Raw genomic sequence first — 22,238 nt, 5'->3', positions numbered from 1 at the left:
GAGTATACAGTCTGCAAGGTAAAAAATGCAAAACATACATTGGTTTTACAAATAAAACCTCATGCCAGATTGTGTTGCCTACTAGATGATATAAATGGGACTAGCAAGTGAAAACTGATTTCTGATAAGAATTGACAATAAAAGAAGTGGAGCTAAAACAAGATATTTAAATGAGTGATAAACACTTATATAGCAATGGGACTTATTACATTTTGAACCTGCTTAGCTCTTTCCAAACTTTTATTGATGTCTGATGCCTAGTTGAATCCAATGTGTACTGTATATTTATGTACAGCACTGCATTTAATTGAATGCTAAATAAGTGTATAGTATTTACTATTTAACAACAACAGACAACAGTGTGTCCTTCAAACTCTTTACATGAGTGTGCATTTAAAATATTGTCTATAGGTCTCCACAGTCACTTGTGCTTCCTGTTACGGGGCTTATAGTTTTATATGCATCTGTGCCTACGTGACAGTAAGAGGAGAATAAGCACAAAAAAACCTGAAGTCACAGGTAGAGTCACATTCTTGAACATTTATTTTGATGAACTGATTTGAAACCATCTAGACAACTGTCCCTGATAATATCAAACTAGTGAGTTAAAGGCCTCAGGATGAAACCCGTGAAGCTGCCCGCCATGTTCCTTGAGTCCAGCCGAATGGGAAGTCCAGACTACAGCTGCAGGCTCTCCATGAAACCTCCTTGAGGTTGTCAAGTAGGAGAAAGGTCATTACTGAGCGGGGAAATAAAGACAATCGTTTTTAGAGTTCACTTAAAATAAATGAGGCAAGATGGTCGCTGCACAAGCAGGAAGCCAATGACATGTCCGTTTGGGAGTGTATTAGTATGAATATTTATCAGCTAATTATAGCCATTATAACTATGTTTTAGTCAAGAGACCAGAAGTGATGGTCATTATATCGATACCTGTATGCCATTAGCCTTAAAGGGACAATGCTAAAAACATCCCAGAGGACTTCTTACTGACTGGACTATAAATCTCTTTACTCCAGTTATGCTGCATGATTAGCTGGAACAGGAAGATCTGCCTAAAATCCATAAACCTCCGTCAGAGTAACAATTGGTGCACAATTTCCACTTCATAATGTGAGGACTTACACATTCCATGGAAAAAACACAGAAACAGACAATACAACAGGAGCTTGTCTGCAATGCAGCTCCTATAGTGACCACGTGTGTTCATACGATTCGTAATGTAAAACACAAAGCTTCAAATACAAGTTCTTTGTTTCTCTCTTGGAAAAAGCCCATAACAATATCTGAAATGTAACAAAATCTGGCATTGTGCCCTCAACCATGGGTACAAGTCAGTCATGGAAAATCCCAACTCAGTCGCAGCTTTTGGCTTTAGAACAAACTAGTATTTATCTACAATAACTCTCTTCTACATCCCAGGTACGACCAGGTCTTAAACACAGCGTGATACAAACATGACAGTAAAATCTTAAAAATTAAAGTTGTAACTATCAAACAAAGACAGGAACTCAATGATAGATAATAATACACGTTTTCCCCCTAAAGACTGCCACCAAGGAAGACTTTCTGTGTGCACCGGATTTTCATTTCTAATGCAAGCAAGGCTTCAAGTCAAGCTATTCCAACACAGGGCAGCAGACCCAGAATGACCCGTAACAGCGATGCAAACTTAACATGCCGGGCTGAGGCAGTGACCGAGGAAGCCAAATGGAGTACTGTTGACATCAGGGAGAGAATTTTCCAGTCCAGGTGCTCCAATACAGAGAGACCACTGCTGTCTGTTTAGACAGAGGAGCACAGCTGGGTCTCTGAACCAGTCCACGTCCATAAAGGTCCTTCAGGAGCGGCTGCGATCCTCTTGGGTGCCCACCAGCATTTTACTGTACAGCTTCTGCTGCTCTTCTTTAAAGGTATCTTTTACCTTTCCTCTCTTCAATCCTCCATCCCTATGAAAGAGATGAGGAACAATTATTGGCATAGTCGACAATTATTGAGGTCGCCCGTATTCTCTTGCTCGCTTGATTCAACCCAAACAATCTGCTGTGACATAAGCCTGGCATTTATGACACTGCGACAAACTAGATATGTAGTATTCTCTAAGACACCAGGAAAACATACTGCAAAACAATGTAACAATCTTTTACTAAATATAACATTTGAAGTGTTTATTTATCTTACTTGAATTGTAGGGCACAAGGTGTCAAAGAGTTTATTAAAGTAAGTTGAAGTAGTTCTTACAATGCTGCAGTTTGTTGAGTTACACTTGAAATATGTTTGGACACACCTTCTCATTCAATGCTTTTTATTTAATTATTTTATATGTTGTAGATTAATACTGATGACATCAAAACTATAAAAGAATACATATGGAATTATGTTGTAAACAAAAAAATTGTTAATCTTCAGTATTATTAAAATGATACAAATTTTAAAAAAAAGCACTGAATGAGAAGGTGTGTCCAAACATTTGACTGGGAGTGTATATAAACATTACTTGTTGGTCTGAAAAAAAACACAAGTGTAACTGATAATGTTAACAGGCAGAATTATAAAAATGAACTTTCATATTGTAAGCTATCATGTTTTTTTGGAATGTGTGAGTGATGGAGAAAATATATTTAAATATTTGAGCACATTAAATATAATTAGTTTTCTATATCACTGTTATTAATAACAAAGCAGCTATTGGGCCTTGTAGAATGCGTTACCATTTTTTTCTGCTCTTCTTGATTTAACTTTGCATAACAGTGTTGAAACAAAGGTAATTAATCATATTTAGTTGGACCAGTTTGCTCACTCTTTCATATGGCAATTCCAGCTTATATTTTTAGAATTTAATAATTATGTGTATGGGACTGCACTCACGATAAAGTAGAGATTTTCATTTATTTTAAAGCTGAAAAACACATGGAATTAGTGACAAATCAGTTCTAATAATAGAGCCAATGAGAAAGCACACAAGATCCATAGACCGGGTGATCTAAATTCAATACAGTTGTTATTAATGTCATTAATTACATCTGTGTTTTTCCTGTTATGACATGCCTGGTAGAAATATTCACCAATGTGCTGAAGCATGTTCATTATTCCCTATCAGTCAGGGGCTGTATATGTGAAAGTGCTGTGGGCGTTATCTTACCACAAGAGGTCAACCAGTCCTCCTTGCCTGGCTATGGCGGCTTTTACACGATTGGCGAATTGTACAGCGTCCTCTCCCTCCTGGTAAAGACGACAAGCAAGTGGTCATAACAAATAATTAATACCTAAAAAACTTTTCTCCAAAAATAAAGCTTTGTTAAATGCTGCTGCTTTAAGGGAAAACCTTCACATTCAACAAAAATATTGTGGTTATTCTCAGTTTTAAGAGTTCATGAATGTACAGAGATGAGTACAGAAAGAGAAGCTCTGCAGGATAAAAGAACTGGAGCTACTGATAAGTTTCGAGGCCACTGGGTCAACTGATAGATACAGAGCAGAGTTTATTGTCACAGCCATCTTATTATTGTAGGTAGGAGTGCCAAATCAATCCAGCCTTACAACCATAAATCAACTTTAGCTCACTGTCGGCGAATGTAGCTTACTCTGAACAAGGAAGAGTTATAGTCTAGGTGAAAACAGCCATCCCCAGTACTCTACTCTCACTCCAGTGACCCATAAACCTTCTGGTATACTTGACACTGTATATCTTGCATCTCTAAGTTTTAATATTGTATGTTCTGCTAGACAGTCTATATTTGTTCTGTGACTAAATTAAGCATCAAAAATGATTATTCTTAAGACTATGGAGGCAAAAAATATTCGCTGACCACAACAAACAGAATAAATATGATTGATACATTTATTAAAAGATAATTATTAAGTTTATGTTGGGGTCTCACCTCTCTAGACATGGGAGGAAGGTACCACACGCTGCAGACGATGGCCCAGCTGCTCATCATACGTAGGAGGTAGTTGACCATTCCAAACTTGCTGCTGTTCCAGAAAGCGTCTCCAAATCGGGGATCATACTGTGAGGATCAAACACACCAGAATGATTCATCAACACATGTATTATTTAAAAACTAATTCATGTAGACAGGTAAAATTACACTGTGCAGATAACAACAGCATAGTCTTACCTTAATGGCAACAGGGTAAACTGTGGCTCCAATCTCAAAGCTGCCCTTCTTGAACATCATAACTGAGGTGTTGTTAATGCAGGTACCTGTGGATTTGAGAATTTATAAAGGGCAAATAAGACTTGTGTGTGTGTTTTTAAGAAACAAGATGATCATAGCGTAATTAGAAAATCTGCCACAGCTCATTGAAAAAACGTACCTTCTGGGAAGATGAGAATGGGCAGTTTAGATTTATCCTCTACATGATCACTCAACCTGCAAGACAAGAAGTATGTAGGTTTCTCATTTTGAGATTATTGAGACGCAAAATTTATAAAAGCCAACAATATTTTATTATTTTTAAATCACAAAAGAAAAAAAATTAATAGGCTTCAGCTCAGTTTCAAAACAAATTGCTATTTTGCTACAACTAACTGAACGCAAAACCCTATCAAGGTTACAACTGAGGGGGAAACCAGCACAAACTGTACAACAAAAACAGAGTAGAAACACAGACTGTACTGCTACCTTTTGGCCACTAGATGTCTGTCTTTTACTTCTGAGCGTTCAAACCAAACGTGTGGGCAGGCTTTGACCATGGATCTCTGAATGACCCCCATCAAGCCACCGTGAATTTGGCCAACCTGACACAACACAAACACAAGCAAATAGCAACACATCTATTTCTGGGAGAAATGTCACTTCAACAGACAGTCAGCTACTAGTGTCTAGGAGTTTTTTACAGTCTCCTGCTAGGAAGCAGCACAGTTACCATAGCATAGCAGCCGTCACTGGCCAGGATGATGACATCGATCGGCGATGTGTGGTTAGCAACACAGATGCCTCCATTCTTGGGTTTATTCTCACTAGGAAAGTGGGGACAAGAGAATTGTTAAACTATGCATTTTGAAGGCACTTTCTTTTACCAAGAATTAGAACAAAGTTGAGTGTGGTAGCACATGGCAAAATACAGAGAGCAGTGTAAAATCATGGTTAAGACATTATTAACAGAAATTGGGTTCACTGCTTCTCCCACTTTTCTTGGAAGAAACAAAGCAGCCCATGCTGTCTATGTGAAAAGATCTGACTCCCCGAGTATGCAGGACCTGAAAGTACTGAGTCCACATTCCATAGATAGAGTTACGATCTTAAATAGAGAGGGAGAGAGCAACTCTTCCTATGTCAGTTGAGTATTTATAGCACCGGACTGGGGAGGAATACATGTTACAACAGACAACGCCAAATAGGCAGATATTCAAAGTCAGAAAGTACTTAACTTAAATCAGTTAATCAATCACTGACAATCAAATATCATATTCTGGATCCATTTTCTAATGACAAATGAAAGTGTGTCAATTGCTTAAATCTAGGATTATGGCATCGTTAAGATTTTAACGATACTACTGCTTTAACCGATACTGCTATTCGATCCGATACTTTAACGGCATTTTTATCTGTATTTTTAATTTGTTTTTGTTTTATTTAGTTTTTTTAAGAGACAAAACAAAACAAATAAGAACAGAATTAAGATGGCTTTATTTTCTCATATGTACTGTGTAAGAATTAAAATTTACGTAGAGCATTGTGGACAGTGTAAAAGGTTTTACTCACAAAATAAAATATTATCCAATGTGTTTCAATAAACTGTCCAGCATTAAATCAGAATTCAAAGCTCCACCTTGAACAGATAAGTAAATGTCATCACGTTGTTCTGATAAAACCTGTTTAATTTTTCACTTACAAGGGTAAAATTAACACAGGACTTTGACAGTATTTTTACTATGTGACTTTAATAGTTTAGCAAAGAAAACAGTTAAAGTACTTCTTCTACCACCATTCAGTCAGAGAAACAGATTTTCTCTGCAGCCTCCATATCACTAAATCCTGCTACTCTGTGCTCTGAAAGTGAAACTAAAATACCTGATCGACAGTTCAGATGATGCTCTGAATTTTAGACTGAATTCATGAACACAAAGTTTAACAAACGGTTGGAGAACACATACTTCTTACTTACTTAGTCATTAGTTTGTTTAATTTAGTAAACTCTGCGTTAGGCTGCTAGAAAACATAAACCTGGTTACTGAGAAATGAACTAGGTGCTCAGCAGTCTAACATTTCTCTGTATGTGATGAACTTCAAGCTAATGTCTCAACAGACTGATCATGTTTCTGCTCTTAAACGCAAACGACTTGTTACTTTTGTGGCAAGGAACGTTTGCTGCATCAACCACAGTGAAGTTTAATCATAGTTTTAAACGTTTATTTCTCCTCCATGATCACCTGTGTTTGCTGCACAGAGTTGCAGGTGAGTGACAGAGAAACTCTGCCCCTCAGACACCTGATGTTATGTTTTGGATTCTGAAAGCAAATATGCATCATAGACACATGTCTTATGGTGATGAGACCCAATGATCTTCTTACTTTCCAAAGTACAGGTAACTGTCAGGGCTTATTGGTAGTCTGGTATTTCACCCCAGGGCTCGGTACCCATCCCTACTTAAATCTTACCTATCTAAAGTCTGAGTTTGCATAGCAACGGCAATAAATTCTTATGGTACATTTACATTCTAGAAAGAACCTTTTTTTATTTTAGGTGGGACAAGATATGAGCACATAAATGGTCATGCTTCCTGTCAGGTGAAATGAGCAATGTCACAAACAATGTCCCTTGATGATTTCACATTCAGTCAAGCCTGCAGTACAGTTAACCCGAAGTGACACCAGCTGCTGCAGACTACAGTTCATGGGTAAGTAAACAAGGCACCAGCTTCCTCCTACACATCCTGTTTCATGTCAGTTCCTCTTGATAAAAGTTCTGTCTCCTGTTTAATCATAGACTGTCACTCTGTCATATTTAAGTAAACCGTTTCCTGCTTGAATCAGTAACAGTAGATAAAACCTGTACATAATCTATTCAGGGTAGTGACACTTTCACATTCAGCAGCTCTGGGCATTTTAAAAATGACCAAATCTTGGCTAAGCACTTTGGTGCGTCTATAAGAAAATATTACTGAGTTTTGTGCTTCACCTAGACTTATAACGGCAGTTGCAGTGAATACGAACGTAGAGAGTCTGACTTTGCTCGAGGCAACCTTCCTTTCATGTTCACACTTTAGGTGCTCAGATTTAAACTGCTAACACACCCTGGTTTCTGCTCTCTGCACATAACTCATCTGCCGTTACGTAACCTGGATAGGCTGCTCTCCTGTCAGAACAGGTCTGCTGTGGATCACGTTCGAGTAAGAATAATAACGGAATTACATGAATGAGCTTAGGAGGCCTACAGGGGCTTGGACTTTTTGTTCTTGTGGGCTAAAACTTTATATCAAACCTTCATGAAAGCTACTAGATGGAACACTGAATCTCTGAAGTTTGTTACCTCATGTGAAACTGTGAAAAAATTATTTTGCCAAAAGCACAACATTGCATTTGTGAAGCTGACAACTGACACCATTAATCATTTTATGCACATTATTTTCTTGTTTGTGAAATGTAGTTACGCCCACAACAGTGAACAAGTGAGCAGCAGTGCAGAGCTCTACCCAAACAAAGCATCTGCAGTGCTTTAACCAGAGGCGTGGCTGTACACAGTTTATTTACTATCAAGTAAATGTTTAAAAAAAAAAAAACAAAACATTGTACCATTCTATATTTTCTGTGAGACCTTAAGATTTGTTGTCAAGACATAGCACACAAAACAAACGCAGAAAAAAAATGGTGAAATTAACCAGGAAAATTGAGAAACTGCATAGAAACACTGTGGCAGCAGTGTGAAGCAATGTTGGATGGTCATCTGACTAACCTGGTGGCAGCCAGTGGAAACCATGGGTGCTAAAACCTCTAACCAACCAAGTTGAGTTAGTCAGTAAAAAATATTTGTGGTAGTGATATGATTACTTGAAAATAACAAGAAAAGCACTCAGAGAGCGCAGTACTCCACCAAGGCTGCTCAGTCATTGTATCATTTCCAATGGATGAAATCTTTGATAAAATATTACCTTGCGGTGTGTACAGGCGTGTTATGCATGTGTACGTTACGTACGGAAACCAAACCACATGGCCTAAATATGTAGCGGACAGAGGAAATTGATGATGACCTCCACAATTTAATCAATTGTTCCTTGTATGACTTCCGACAGAAAAGTCCCAGTAAGTCTTTTTTTTTTTTTTGTAGGAACGCAATCATGTGATCGTCAGCAGTCAGCTGACGTAGTGTCCACTTGTCATAGTTACAGTGACGCCGTGCTGCTATCTCAATGATACAGAAATCCTTAACAAATCCGTGGATCCAGACTTTAAGCTGCATCACTGCCAAAATCTAATCACTTGGTCCTTGTGTCATTTCTGACCTTCCCTGAAAATTTCATCCAAATCTGTTAGTCCGTTTTTGAGTAATGTTGCTAACAGACAGACAGATAGACAGACAGACAGACAGACAAATGTACGCCGATCATCACATAACTCCGCCGCGTTCCTTGGCAGAGTAATAAAATGTTTTGCTTTAGCAAACCGGTCTGGTTGTTGTGGCAGTTTAATGCATAATTGCTTAGCTGTCGTTATTTCTGTTGACAATTACCATGAGTCATGTGCATCTGACTTAATGTGGTAATTTGAAATCACTCATGTATTTCCATACAGAGTTTCAGAGCCATAAAAAAACTTCTCAACGAAAGTCTTTAGTCAAATAACACGAATATGAGAGGAAACAGCGAGGGCCTCTTACCTGTCATGGTAGGTTATAATGGCAGTCAGAGCTCTGACACATATTCTGTAGCACATCAGATGGACTTTCTCACTCAGGAAGTTTTTCATCCTGCAAAAAGGAGAATACAATGGCATGTTCATGTCCAGAGGTCTAAGCTGATATTTTTGATCAATTAAAACAAAGTAGCTTGTGTTCAGACTCACCTTCCATTTGGCAGCAGCCCAACAACAGAGGTGAGGAACACGAGGAGGCCTACACCTGTGAAGGCAAGAGTTACCCTGGAGGAGAGATAAATGGACAGGTTACTTCTAAACATCTGACCAATGAAGCAATCCTACAATAAAACACTATTATAAATGAGATCATGATAATCTGTTTTTATATCAGTTGATGTGGATAATTATTTAACATTTTTCTGACATTTTAAATAAATGTGGGAAGAAAAACGGTTTATTTTGAATTTTAACACTTTAGTGTATTATTAAAGACACACAAATAATAATATTAATGGTAACAACAATAATAAAATGCAAACAAAAGCACAATTAAAACACAAACGACAGACAGCAAAGGGGCTCCATTACCAAGGTATGGCAGATTATTTATGAGCCAGGGAAGGAACACACATCTGGTTTGTTCATGCTACCAAACTTCGTGGTTTTTCCTTTATGTGCTTTCATGCTGGTCTGCATCTCATTCATCTAGGTAAAATCATCTCTATTCAACAATTTTCTCATTGCTCATGATAAAGTGCTTTTTTGTTGGTTCATATCGCTATTAATTTATCACCCAGGCCTACTGTTTTCATTCAACAATTTTAAAACTTATTAGTCAAAAACATGATAATTGCCAATAAAAGCTTCCTTCTGTTTTCAAAACATTCACAGAGAACATTAACTCAGTTAACATGTAAAGGGTGTGAGTAAGGGTTCTTGTTATAGATTAACAGTAACATGCTCTCCTCTACTCCACGCAGTCACTGATAAGAGACTCCACAACTTGCAGGAAGGCATATTAAGCAATGGTTAAGCCGGCCAACACATCGACTTAATCTGGATGAACCAATCATCCACGGTTGGAGAAAGTGGTGATTAAATCGTGCAAGGATTTTAAAAACATTAGCGAGGTGAAGGTTTCATGCAAGCAGTGGGACAAGCCAGTATTCAGCTGGACAAGTACTGAATGTGACAATCTATTAGCAGGACAAGAGACTAAAGTGATGTCTTTGCAGTGGTGGCCTGATTCGTCTCCCCACTGGCTACTGGACATGAGCCAGCCAGGCTTAGTACTGAGTCACTGTCCTCTCTAAGATGAGCTGGACTGAGGATCTCTTTCACTCTCTCTTACTCACTGCATGTGCCAGCATTTAATGTCACTTTTGGAGCAGTGTCAATGTCTATGCGGTGCACACATATTGGTTTTTAAAAATATAAACACATCACAAATGCAGCTGTATGTTGTGTCAGTGTCTTTTAAACACATGTACACATTTTTAATCACAACTAGAATAGAAAATAGACTGATTTCACTTATAAAAATATGTAACTCCATCTTATTTTAGACTTTTATAACAGAACTTAAGACAAATAGAACACAGTCTAAAATAATAACAGAGACATTGATTGCAGACATTAGGTTTGTATGGCTGTTCATTTGCTAGCACTGTTGCATTAAATCAATAAAGACCTGGATCTTAACCAAACGCTGCCAGCTGGGGTCTTGTTGCCTTTTTTTCTTTCTGTGTCAGTATAGATTTGTTCCCAGTCAAACAACATTGTCAGGTGGGTTGGAAACTAAATTTCCCACAGATATGAATGTGTTTTTTGTGTATATGTGTTAGCCTGTGATGGACGAAAGGACTGTCAATGATGTTCTGAACTCTCAGGCCTTTTGAAACAAAAAATGTTTTCCAACTTCTCCTTTGATGGAATTCCTTCAGTTCACTTGAATTTAACGACACAAAAATGTTTGTCAGTTAACAATTTTGTAGCACCGCATAAAAACAAAACAAAAAAACCCACACTGATAGAAAAAGTTAGGGTTAAAACCTTGAAATGTATTAACAAAACACAAATATAGTTTCTGTTTAAATGAGGGGCCTCACATTTGTTGCTGCAGTACTTAATAACAGCTCTAAATTTGCTAACAAGTTGTTATGCTAGTACTAGTGAGAATGCTAAAGTCCAATTTTGTTTCTTTAGCCTTTCAATAAATGTAAATCAAGTGAGAGTGACTCCTCTAATATTAAACAACCAGTAGCTGCGCTCCCCTGTAGTTCTTCAAGAAAATTTTGTTTACAAGTTTAATAAGAAAGAAAAGCGAATTGGACTCTCTTCCATTAACTCCTCTGGAGCAAATTAATTAGGCTACATAGTGTAGTCAGAAGATGTTGGTCCAGCCTACATTACACATAGCTGTAATAAACACAGGCAAAGAAGCCAGACACAAATCCAGTCCTTTGTCAACTAGTAAAAAAAACTTTTTTAAGAACAAACTATTTGGGCCATCTGTAAGAGAAACATGGAAAGAAGTCTTCAGGAATTGTTTTTGGAGGGAGGAGTTGTAGTAATTCTTTCATATCAGCTGGTATTGGCTGGAAACAGCTCATCAGTCATAAACCAAGTGTGAAAACTTCTCTGAGAAATTGAGGTACTTTTTGAAAAAAAATACAGTGTATACCTTTTTAATGCAATACTTCAAAATGCACATAAAAATATGTTACAGCAACATGGTTTCTGTGTTGGAGGTGTACTTAATACCTGAGAGGTAGCAGGAAACCGTAGCGGATCAGCAGACCCAGCCCCCATAGGACGGTCAGTCTCAGGCTGATATAGTGAAAGTTGTAGTTGCTGCGTGTTAGCAGATTCCAGGACTCCAACTCCTCAGCAGAGAACCGCTTTGTCACCTCATCATCCATGATGCTCTCCACTCCTCGTCGAGCAAAATAGAAGATGTCAGACATCTCAAACTCGGGGGCTGCGTCCAGGTCTTTGTTGCTGCCGCTCCGCCGGATCTCCTTGATTTCCTCCTCCAAGGACGTGGGCTCCCTGGCAATGATAGCTGGAGCAGCCCAGAGAGGCATACTGTCAATGATACTCATCTCTAAAACAAATACACCTACTGAACAGAAACACTGACAAAGTATCTTACCATTTGAGTAGGGTTTATACAGGAGGTGATTCTTTTCCTTCGCTCCTCTCTCTATCCTGAGTGTGGCCCACTAAAAGAAAGAGCAAAAGGTGCAGAAGTACTTGAGTGACCCATTGCTGAAAACATAAAAAATAACAATAAATTGTTCATTTTAAGCTTCTGTTTGAGTATGAAAGGCAAAAAATTTTGAGAAAAGGCAGTCCAGACACTGTGCAAAGTTTCCGTGGTGACTGCTGAACTGGAGAATTACTGAAACTCACTACAAGAAACTACTTAAGTTTCCTCCTGCTTGTCTGTCTATTCTAAATTTGGTTGTTTATGTTATAAACAGTTTAGAGTACAAAACTTCAACAAAGCTGAAGAAAACACATTCTGAATAGCCAGAATCTGATCTAATCCTGAGCCAATGATACAGTCATGTGAAAAGAGGACTACATCCCATCCCAGTTGTTGACCTCATAATATTTAAAGACTCAACACTTAATCCTTTTTGAACTCTCTACATTATTATTAATCATTCCACTGTGACGAAAACTGTCTACAAGTGAAGGGGATTTTAAACTACTCCAAGTTTGTTCAGGACTAGATACCCCATAAAAATTCATCAAGGGCAATTTAATGTAAAAAGAAGTCTACATAAACCCCAAAATGTCATCACAGGATCCCCAGTTAACTGTAGCAACTGATGATGTCATGGTGCATGGGTCTACAATCAGAAAGAGACTGCACAAATTTGAATTGCATGGGAGGTGTACCAGGAAAAAAAATGTCCAAAAAGAACATTAGAGCGGAACTAAAGTTTGCCAGTGAACTAAGTTAAAAGCAGGCCTTTTAGAGCATTGTGCTCCAGACAGATAAATCAAAGACAGAGTTGTGTGGCCACAGTAACAGTAGACAAGTCAGGTGCAGAACAATGGCGGCGTCTTAGGAGAAGAACCTCAGACCAAGTATGAGGCACTGTGGCAGAAAATTATGGTTTGGGGTTCTTTTGCTGCCTCAGGAATGTGGCAGCGTACAATAACTGACTCAACTATGAATTCAGCCTCATGTTAAAGAGTGACTGAACATAATGTGAGGCCATCTGTCCGAACGTTGGAAATGAGCCAGAAGGTGACTTTTCAACAGAATAATGATCCTGAGCACACTAGCAAATCTGCCAAGGGAGAATTGGAAGGTTATCTAATAGCCTAGTAAAAGCCTAGGTTCGAGTTCCATTGAAAACATGTGGGGGGTTGTAAATGGGCAGTACAAGCATAAAAACCTTCAAACATCTTGCAACTAAAGGAATTTTGCATGGAAGAGTCGTCAAAAACCTCAGAGACTAGTGGACAGTTCTGCAAAACATCTACAAAAAGATACTTCTGCTATAAGAGCAATACTAGCTCCTGAAGAATATGACACATTGATATTTTTAAATAACTGATTGACAAAGTTAATTTCCTTGTTGCGTTATTTAAGTATATCATCTCTTCTGTGGGAACTGATTCAATAAAGATTAAGTGATCGTTTTCCAAATATGTCAAAAAGTCTCCATTTTTACTTCTTGTTTTCCACATGGCAGTACTATCAAGTATATCTGTACCCACAGCAATAATAAACTTCAGTCATAATGCGTACTTCTCCATGCCTAATGTTAAAATCAGCAATTCTAATCCAACAGTTTTTGTCAAGCTCATTGAATATTTTTTAACGGTCCGCTTGCTTTCTCTTCTGTGTGCGCTGAAAAATAAATAAATCACACATCCATGGCTTTCTGAACGGGAACAAACTAAGAGGCTAGATCCAATCCTGACAGCGCTATCCCAGCATGTCCTGAGTGCACGTGTGCTCGTGTACAGGACGGGGGAAAAGAGGGTGGGGGGAGATGGGAGGGTGGGGGGCATTGGGAGCAAGAGGGACTGTAAATCTGATACATGCCAACTATACTAACTAGTTAAATATCAGCAATCCTTCCACTAAATCACATACTCCACCTGTTTTTGTGCATACTGCACAACAATACGTGTCAAAAGTATATCCGTAGATGTAAAAGTCTTTAGCATGTACTCTGCATGCAGAGACAAAAACAAACTGAGGGGAAGGAAAAGGACATAGTGTTCTCCCAGCTGTAAGCCAAGCAGCAGAGATCAGGAAATTATGGACTGGGATGTGCCGTTTAACCTAGCCAACAGTTTCAGAATACGCTTAGTACCACAATATGTGATAACCTCAAGCTTTGTCTGCATCAATCAAAGACAGGGATTAAACAGACACTGAGAGAAAGCTCCATGTCAATAAATATACAACAGTTATGCTGGGGGTGAGTGTCTGTATAGGTCAGAGGCACTGGAATTTAGCCAGGGGCACTTGTACAAAAAATTATAGGAATGTTGGGTGATGTCATGGCTTTGCTGTGCATGAAATTCATAAAAACTAACTCTAACTCATTGAAGGTACAATTCTTTCCAACATGCAGCAGCCTAAAATGGATTTTAAATTCACATAAAAAAAAAGAGACATTTGGAACATTCTAAAAAGATTTGAAGATGGAGTACTAATATGTACATATGTACACCTGATTGCCCTCATTGTCCAAACACAATAGACACACAAATTACCAGCCAATCTAGCGTTACTTTTCTTTTCTTTAACAGTAACCTCTAAATCGTGTCATGACAAGTTGCAATACTGAGTCATTGTCTGAAAATGCAGTTGACAGTTACTTTTTTTTGGGTGAACTGAGGAGAACACAGAGAACAAAATGAAGCGCAAGCATCAAAGCATGTGTCTCTGGAGATCCATGTGAAAACTACTTATTTATCCTGTATGCAGAATTACAAATGAGGGTTTAAACTCCTTTAATTTACATGTTCAGGGAATAGTGATCAGAATCTACAGTCACACTAATGGATTACAAAATCTGCAAAAAACTGACAGCAGAACAATCATTCAAAAGTAGTTGTGGGCCTAAACCAGAGACTTCCACAAACATTAAGACATACAAATAGCACAAGTCAGAAAACATTGCTTCAGAACACCACACACTCTGTGCTGCATCTGTCCCTTGACCTTTACTCGAAATATAAAGGCTGCAACTGGAATCATGAGCAAAGAACATCTCCTGTATCCCCCACTGGTTCATGTATTTCTGGCACAAGATCTGTTCTCAGAGGTACAAGATGAAAAGTGATGATTGCTTTACTAGTGTGATACACCACAGCAGAGCAGCTGATGCATTCGTGCCATCACTGTCGAATCACACTCCTTCCTTCAAAGCCAGAACTGCAAATCAGTAAGCAATATTGAGCCACATCATGGACAACAGTTACTGACAGCGTCTGTACCGCTGCTCTGTGGTTACATAACGAGGGAAGAATGCCCCGTGGATGTGATGTTAATCTGTATCAGCCAGTTAATACAAAGGCTGCTGGTTAGACACAAGTATGAAACCTGCACTTGACAAATGCCTTAAGATGTGCATGTGATGCAAGTAATTTCCTAAAACTTACTTCCCTTTTTAAACACACCCTTGTAATAGTAAACTTTGATACAGTTCTCTGCTTTCTAGTAGAAAAAAAACACACAATCACTGAGGAGATTTTTGGCAGGAGCTGGAAACAAAATTATCTTCACTGGGAACTACAAGATTAAACACATTTAGCTGTACTATCATGTTGTGTGTGCAGCTTCAATCATTAATTAATCATATATTGTTGCCACATCACCACAAACATCAGTAAACATTCTGTTTCCTCCTTTCTTCAGATAAACAGGAAGAAAAAAGGTCTAATAGCAGCAGGCGCTTACCTCAAAGATCTTTAACAACGTTTTCATGTAAAGACGGCGAATGCCAAACGACACCCCAAAGATGGCAGGCACAATGATGAAGACCAGCAGCAGGGTGAACCACACGGTGAAGGAGATGCCCAGCAGGATACACACCAAGTTATCAAAAGGATTGAAGAAGAGCTCCATCTTGAAGTCAGCAGGACAAATAGATTAAACTGTTGAAATCACGGGGTGGAGCAGATGTCAAAGGAAGTTCTGGTCCCCACCTCCTGGCCCCAAGTGGCCCTTGTCTTTTGTCACAAACAGGCCTTCATCGAGAAACCTTGGGGATGGAGCTTCTCCTCACAATGAACAGAGTATTGATACAAATACAAAGGAGCATTTTGAAGTTACCCTTGTGGGAAATATCCATGAATTTCATTAGTTTCACCATGAACCAGCTTCTGAAACTGAGCTGAATTCAACTCCAGGAAAAGGTGAGTTGACTCTTGAAAGCAGTTGTGCTGAAGTAATGGTCTATCCTTTTCTGCAGATGTCCTTTTGCTGTTGGAGAGGAGCTTCCCGCTGGTGAAACAGATGTAAACAATGAAACCAAAACAACCGAGCCCAGCAGGTGGTTCTCTTGTGTGGTGAAGATCCAGGGGCTTTGCAGCTCAGTGTCACCTGCAGAGATGTAAACATACACACAGAGTCAGGACAATCTGTGTAACAACACTTTGTCCTCTTCGGCCTGAAAGCATGGCGTGTAATTTAATAATGTGAAACAGAAAGCATGTCTCCTTTGAGTATCTCAAACACCGGCGTGCACAACTTGATGCTAAGTCTCCGGCTACGCTGAGAAGAAACAGATGCCACCAATCTTGGAAAGCCTGAACAGTCATATGTGTTTCTTTTCTGTGAAGGAGCAGATAAGTCTAAATTTTACTGTTACCAGCCGCGGAGGGGAGATAACAGCGTTAGCTGGAGGCCCTTCATCCTCCTGCCCCCTGATGATGCAGCAGCGCGGCTAACGGAGAGCCTCATCCCCGGTACGACCCCCCTGGATTAGCTTGGCTCACTAACGTTTCACATTTAGCCAAAGCTGTCTGCTATAATTTAGCAGCTCACTAAACACTCAGAGGCAATTAAATGCGAGACTAAGTTAAAGGCTGGTAGTGAAACCGAAGACTGAAGCTGAAGTTAGCTAGTGGCCTCCGAGCTAACAGTGGAGCTAAATTCTGTCTCCTGGCGTGCTAAACCTCGCTAACCGCGCTAGCGTTAGCCCGCTCCGGGATACAGCACCGACTGAGACAACCGTGGAGTTAAAAGCCTGCATTCTGTACGTTCGTTTATTATCCTAAGTGTAAAAAAACACACGTAGTTTAAGAGACCCGATAGTAAACCAACCTCCAGTCACGTTGGGTCCAGCGTCGGTCCAGCTGCTCTCACTGCTCCATCACTTTGTCTTTGTCTGGCGGACTGAAGCCAAACTCCACCCGTCGGACAGCGCGAGCGCTCAGCGGGCAGCCTGGCTACGTAGGAACCGACCAGCCCACCGGACGAACACGCTCAGGTCCGCTCTGACTCCTGCCGGTAAAAAGACGCCACTACACCGAGACTTCACACAAGAGTTGCTCCATGTTTGACCACCGATGGACACACATTTCAACACTCTCACATGGAAGTATTAAGCTGCAGTGATATGTGCACACAGATTCAAAAACAATCATACTAAGTACTAAGGCTACAGATCAGAACAGCAGTGTGAGAGAAATATTTAGATTTACTTAGTAAAAGTACTCAAGTTAAAGTATCATAACTACATTGCAAAAAGTCTTGCATGCAAAACTCCATTCAAGTAGAAGAACCAAATAAAAAGTAACCCTAAAGCCAATTTTTGAATCATATGCATTATATGAATCGATTGTAATTATTAACCCTGTAAGACCCAAATATAGAAAAAAGCAGCGAAAAAATAAAACAAAAGAAAATAAATTATATATGATCATTCTCTCTCTCTATATATATATATGTATATATATATGAACCCAAATATAGAAATAAAATGAGCAAAGAAAAATAATAAAATTAAAAACAAATGTATAATAGTTATTTTTATATATAAAAATCCAAATATTGAAAAAATTGCAAAATAATATATGTGTGTGTGTGTGTGTGTGTGTGTGTATGTATATACATAAATAATAGAAAATAATAATAAAATTAAAGCTGCAAGCAGCGTTGGACGGGTCCTCGCATCCTTGCTGGTCGGCGAATCCACGCATGTCCACCAGGTGGCGCTGCGACCAAAAGTGCATGTCGGCCAGTGGATGCGATGAGGGCTGGACTCTCATCACAGCCGTAAAATTTCAGGCAGACTGGAGCATGTTCAGGCTACTTACAGAGCTCTTCCTGTCCATCCACCAGGTGGCGCTGCGACCGAGAGTGTATATTGGCCAATGGATGTGATCAGGGTCAGACTGTGATTCCACATATAAAATTTCAGGCAGATCGGACCATGTACAGGCTAGTTATAGAGCTTTTCCTTCTATCCACCAGGTGGCGCTATGACTGTGGCTGTATTTCAGCATGTGAATGTCATCAGGGCGGGACTCTGATCATACATGTAAAGTTTGAGGCAGATTGGAGCATGTTTAGGGCGGTTACACAGCAGTTGATGTTTCATGTCGAAGCATCAAAGTTCAGGAGGCCGCCATGGCCACGCCCTCAGACTTTTGCGGAGCATTTTGATAACTTTTGATCACCCATGTGTGTAGTACATCCTGGCCAAATTTCATCTCTCTCGGTGTTACCCTGTTTGAGTTTATAGCTTTTGAAAATGTCTAAAAATGACCCAAAATCGTCAAAACATATGACATATAATTCAAAATGGCTGACTTCCTGTTGGATTTTGGTCATGGGTGTCAATTACATTTTTGTGTGTCTTGATGAGTTACATATGTGTATGTTTTTATGTTCAGCTAATATCATTTCCTCTGGACAATGTTTGTGGTGTTAGAAGTGGACGTTTGTAGGGAGTTTTCAGTTGCGATACTTTAATGCATAAATATTTGCAGTGGTGGTTTCACTGCAAGCATCTACTGATGTCACCAGTGAAGTAAATAAAAACAGCATTTGTTGAACTTTACGCCTCTCAGTGTCTGCAGTTAGTTTAGCTGAATCAATGCAAAGATATTTCTATTTTTCTACATGACAGGAATGTCAGTGAAATCCAAATGCTAAGAATAAACAAGTGATCTGCCTGGTCACAGATCCCACTTTAATCCAAAATAAAGACTTTGCAAGGAAATGAACTTGAAATATGAGCCACCAGTAAAAGTTGTGATCAGACAGAAGGGCCTGTATTTTATCTTTGGAGAAGTTTAACATGTAAGTTTGTGCAGCTGATCAGTGGTGAGGCCTGTGGATGACTGGAGATGTGTGTGGACACTTAGACGAAGCAGCAAATGTGTTGAAAATGAGTTGTCTTCTCAGAGTCTTGAAGATGTTTTGTCAGAGCTAAGAAAGAAGTAAGAGATCCTGCAGGTGATTGTTGAGTGGTGTTGAGGAATTTGAATGTAGAGGAATAGCAAAGAGATTTTGAAGATATTTAAGCCATAAGTTGTATTTTGTTTGCTGTTCTCTCCCATTTGTAGTGAAGAGAAGTGATTTGACATGAAGAATGTGATTTGTGTGGCTTTGAAATTGTGTTAAAATGTAAAAATGAGTGATGAGGAGAAGAGTGTGACTTTTTAGTATTGTGTTTTTTAGCGTGTTCTTTAAAAGTTGTAGGTAGATTATGTTCTTTTTTTGATTTTGTGGATTGTTTTTTTTTTCTTTCAGTGTTGATGTCACCGCCTTGACGAATAGAAGAAAAGCCTGTATTTGGGTATGTAGGACCGGTAGTCCAGAGGTAGTGATGGTGGTTTGGAACCTGGAGAGTGCAGGTTCAATCCCCCACTCTGCTCAAGCTTTTTTTTCACATTTGGGCAAAATTCACCAAAAATCTACTTGAAAGACAGTTTGCGCTCTTTGCGCTCTTTGCGCTCTTTGCGCTCTTTGCGCTCTTTGTTGAGTGGTGTTGAGGAATTTGAATGTAGAGGAATAGCAAAGAGATTTTGAAGATATTTAAGCCATAAGTTGTATTTTATTTGTTTGCTGTTCTCTCCCATTTGTAGTGAAGAGAAGTGATTTGACATGAAGAATGTGATTTGTGTGGCTTTGAAATTGTGTTAAAATGTAAAAATGAGTGATGAGGAGAAGAGTGTGACTTTTTAGTATTGTGTTTTTTAGCGTGTTCTTTAAAAGTTGTAGGTAGATTATGTTCTTTTTTTGATTTTGTGGATTGTTTTTTTTTCTTTCAGTGTTGATGTCACCGCCTTGACGAATAGAAGAAAAGCCTGTATTTGGGTATGTAGGACCGGTAGTCCAGAGGTAGTGATGGTGGTTTGGAACCTGGAGAGTGCAGGTTCAATCCCCCACTCTGCTCAAGCTTTTTTTTCACATTTGGGCAAAATTCGCCAAAAATCTTCTTGAAAGGCTCTTTACGCTCTTTACGCTCTTTACGCTCTTTGCGCTCTTTGCGCTCTTTGCGCTCTTTGTTGAGTGGTGTTGAGGAATTTGAATGTAGAGGAATAGCAAAGAGATTTTGAAGATATTTAAGCCATAAGTTGTATTTTATTTGTTTGCTGTTCTCTCCCATTTGTAGTGAAGAGAAGTGATTTGACATGAAGAATGTGATTTGTGTGGCTTTGAAATTGTGTTAAAATGTAAAAATGAGTGATGAGGAGAAGAGTGTGACTTTTTAGTATTGTGTTTTTTAGCGTGTTCTTTAAAAGTTGTAGGTAGATTATGTTCTTTTTTTGATTTTGTGGATTGTTTTTTTTTCTTTCAGTGTTGATGTCACCGCCTTGACGAATAGAAGAAAAGCCTGTATTTGGGTATGTAGGACCGGTAGTCCAGAGGTAGTGATGGTGGTTTGGAACCTGGAGAGTGCAGGTTCAATCCCCCACTCTGCTCAAGCTTTTTTTTCACATTTGGGCAAAATTCGCCAAAAATCTTCTTGAAAGGCTCTTTGCGCTCTTTACGCTCTTTACGCTCTTTGCGCTCTTTGCGCTCTTTGCGCTCTTTGTTGAGTGGTGTTGAGGAATTTGAATGTAGAGGAATAGCAAAGAGATTTTGAAGATATTTAAGCCATAAGTTGTATTTTATTTGTTTGCTGTTCTCTCCCATTTGTAGTGAAGAGAAGTGATTTGACATGAAGAATGTGATTTGTGTGGCTTTGAAATTGTGTTAAAATGTAAAAATGAGTGATGAGGAGAAGAGTGTGACTTTTTAGTATTGTGTTTTTTAGCGTGTTCTTTAAAAGTTGTAGGTAGATTATGTTCTTTTTTTGATTTTGTGGATTGTTTTTTTTTCTTTCAGTGTTGATGTCACCGCCTTGACGAATAGAAGAAAAGCCTGTATTTGGGTATGTAGGACCGGTAGTCCAGAGGTAGTGATGGTGGTTTGGAACCTGGAGAGTGCAGGTTCAATCCCCCACTCTGCTCAAGCTTTTTTTTCACATTTGGGCAAAATTCGCCAAAAATCTTCTTGAAACGCTCTTTACGCTCTTTACGCTCTTTACGCTCTTTACGCTCTTTACGCTCTTTACGCTCTTTACGCTCTTTACGCTCTTTACGCTCTTTACGCTCTTTACGCTCTTTACGCTCTTTACGCTCTTTACGCTCTTTACGCTCTTTACGCTCTTTACCTTTTTCAGGCAACTTCTTGCTTTTGCAGGAACCACCCTTGACCTCCAATCCACTGACACTCCACACCACAGACCACAACCTTTCCACTCCGCTATCATCCTCCACAAGGTTCCCAGTGGGGATTCGAACCGTGACCCTCCACATGACAGACACACAACCTATGTGTGAGCTATCTTTCACACAAGGTCCTTCGTGGACTTTGTTGTAATGATGGTTGAAAGAGGTTGTTATACAGCCAAAGTATGTATATATTGTAAATAAAGCTGCTGTAACAATTTAAATTTCCCCTGGAGTGGGGAGAAATAAAGAACTTTATCTTATCTTAAAAAGTGTCAAAAGAGCCCTGGGCTGGATTCGAACCAAAAACCTCCTGCATGAGAGGCAGATAACTTACCACTGCGCTATCCTTCCTACTGGGTGTAACTGTTAGTTTTCGTAAATGATGGTACACAAAACTATTAAGGAGGTGAAGATAATAAAGGTACTAAGGTGGATTTCAACCGGGGACCTTCAACATGCCAGGCAAAAAACTTACCTCTACACCACCTGTCCTACAAGATGCTGCTCTAAGTTTGCTTAAATGATGCTAGCAATTAGTACTGGAGCATCCAAAGGACACATAAAAAGTGTGAGTGGGGATTTGAACCATGGACCTTCAACGTGTGAGGCACAGAACTTACCTCTGCACCACATTTCCTACAAGGTGTTGTTGTAAATTGGCTTAAATGATGGCATCAATCAGTACTGGAGCAATCAAAGGACAAATAAAAGGTGTGAGTGGAGA

General features: G+C 39.2%; 1 protein-coding gene across 3 annotated transcripts; it reads right to left on the bottom strand.

The window, feature by feature from the left end:
- Positions 1-520: 520 nt before the first annotated feature.
- On the bottom strand, positions 521-17,263 carry LOC111582156 (glycerol-3-phosphate acyltransferase 4). Of its 3 annotated transcripts, XM_023290695.3 has the most exons (14): positions 17,109-17,263; positions 15,989-16,385; positions 15,741-15,908; positions 11,955-12,024; positions 11,564-11,864; positions 9,008-9,082; positions 8,823-8,912; positions 4,873-4,966; positions 4,629-4,744; positions 4,321-4,376; positions 4,122-4,207; positions 3,882-4,010; positions 3,143-3,222; positions 521-1,949 (listed from the first exon to the last, which is right to left on the bottom strand). In XM_023290695.3, the coding sequence occupies exons 3-14, from the start codon at positions 15,906-15,908 to the stop codon at positions 1,841-1,843; spliced, it is 1,374 nt and encodes a 457-aa protein (XP_023146463.1). In that variant the 5' UTR covers positions 15,989-16,385; positions 17,109-17,263; the 3' UTR covers positions 521-1,840. The 3 variants fall into 3 exon arrangements, with proteins under 3 accessions (XP_023146463.1, XP_023146461.1, XP_054867412.1); XM_023290693.3 differs by having other exon boundaries at positions 15,741-16,385; XM_055011437.1 differs by lacking the exon at positions 17,109-17,263 and adding an exon at positions 16,654-16,784 and having other exon boundaries at positions 15,741-16,385.
- Positions 17,264-22,238: the final 4,975 nt, after the last annotated feature.

This window comes from Amphiprion ocellaris, chromosome 6 (genome assembly GCF_022539595.1).
Source record: "Amphiprion ocellaris isolate individual 3 ecotype Okinawa chromosome 6, ASM2253959v1, whole genome shotgun sequence".
In the NCBI taxonomy this organism is placed as follows: domain Eukaryota; kingdom Metazoa; phylum Chordata; class Actinopteri; family Pomacentridae; genus Amphiprion; species Amphiprion ocellaris.
This window is presented reverse-complemented; position numbering and strand designations above follow the sequence as displayed.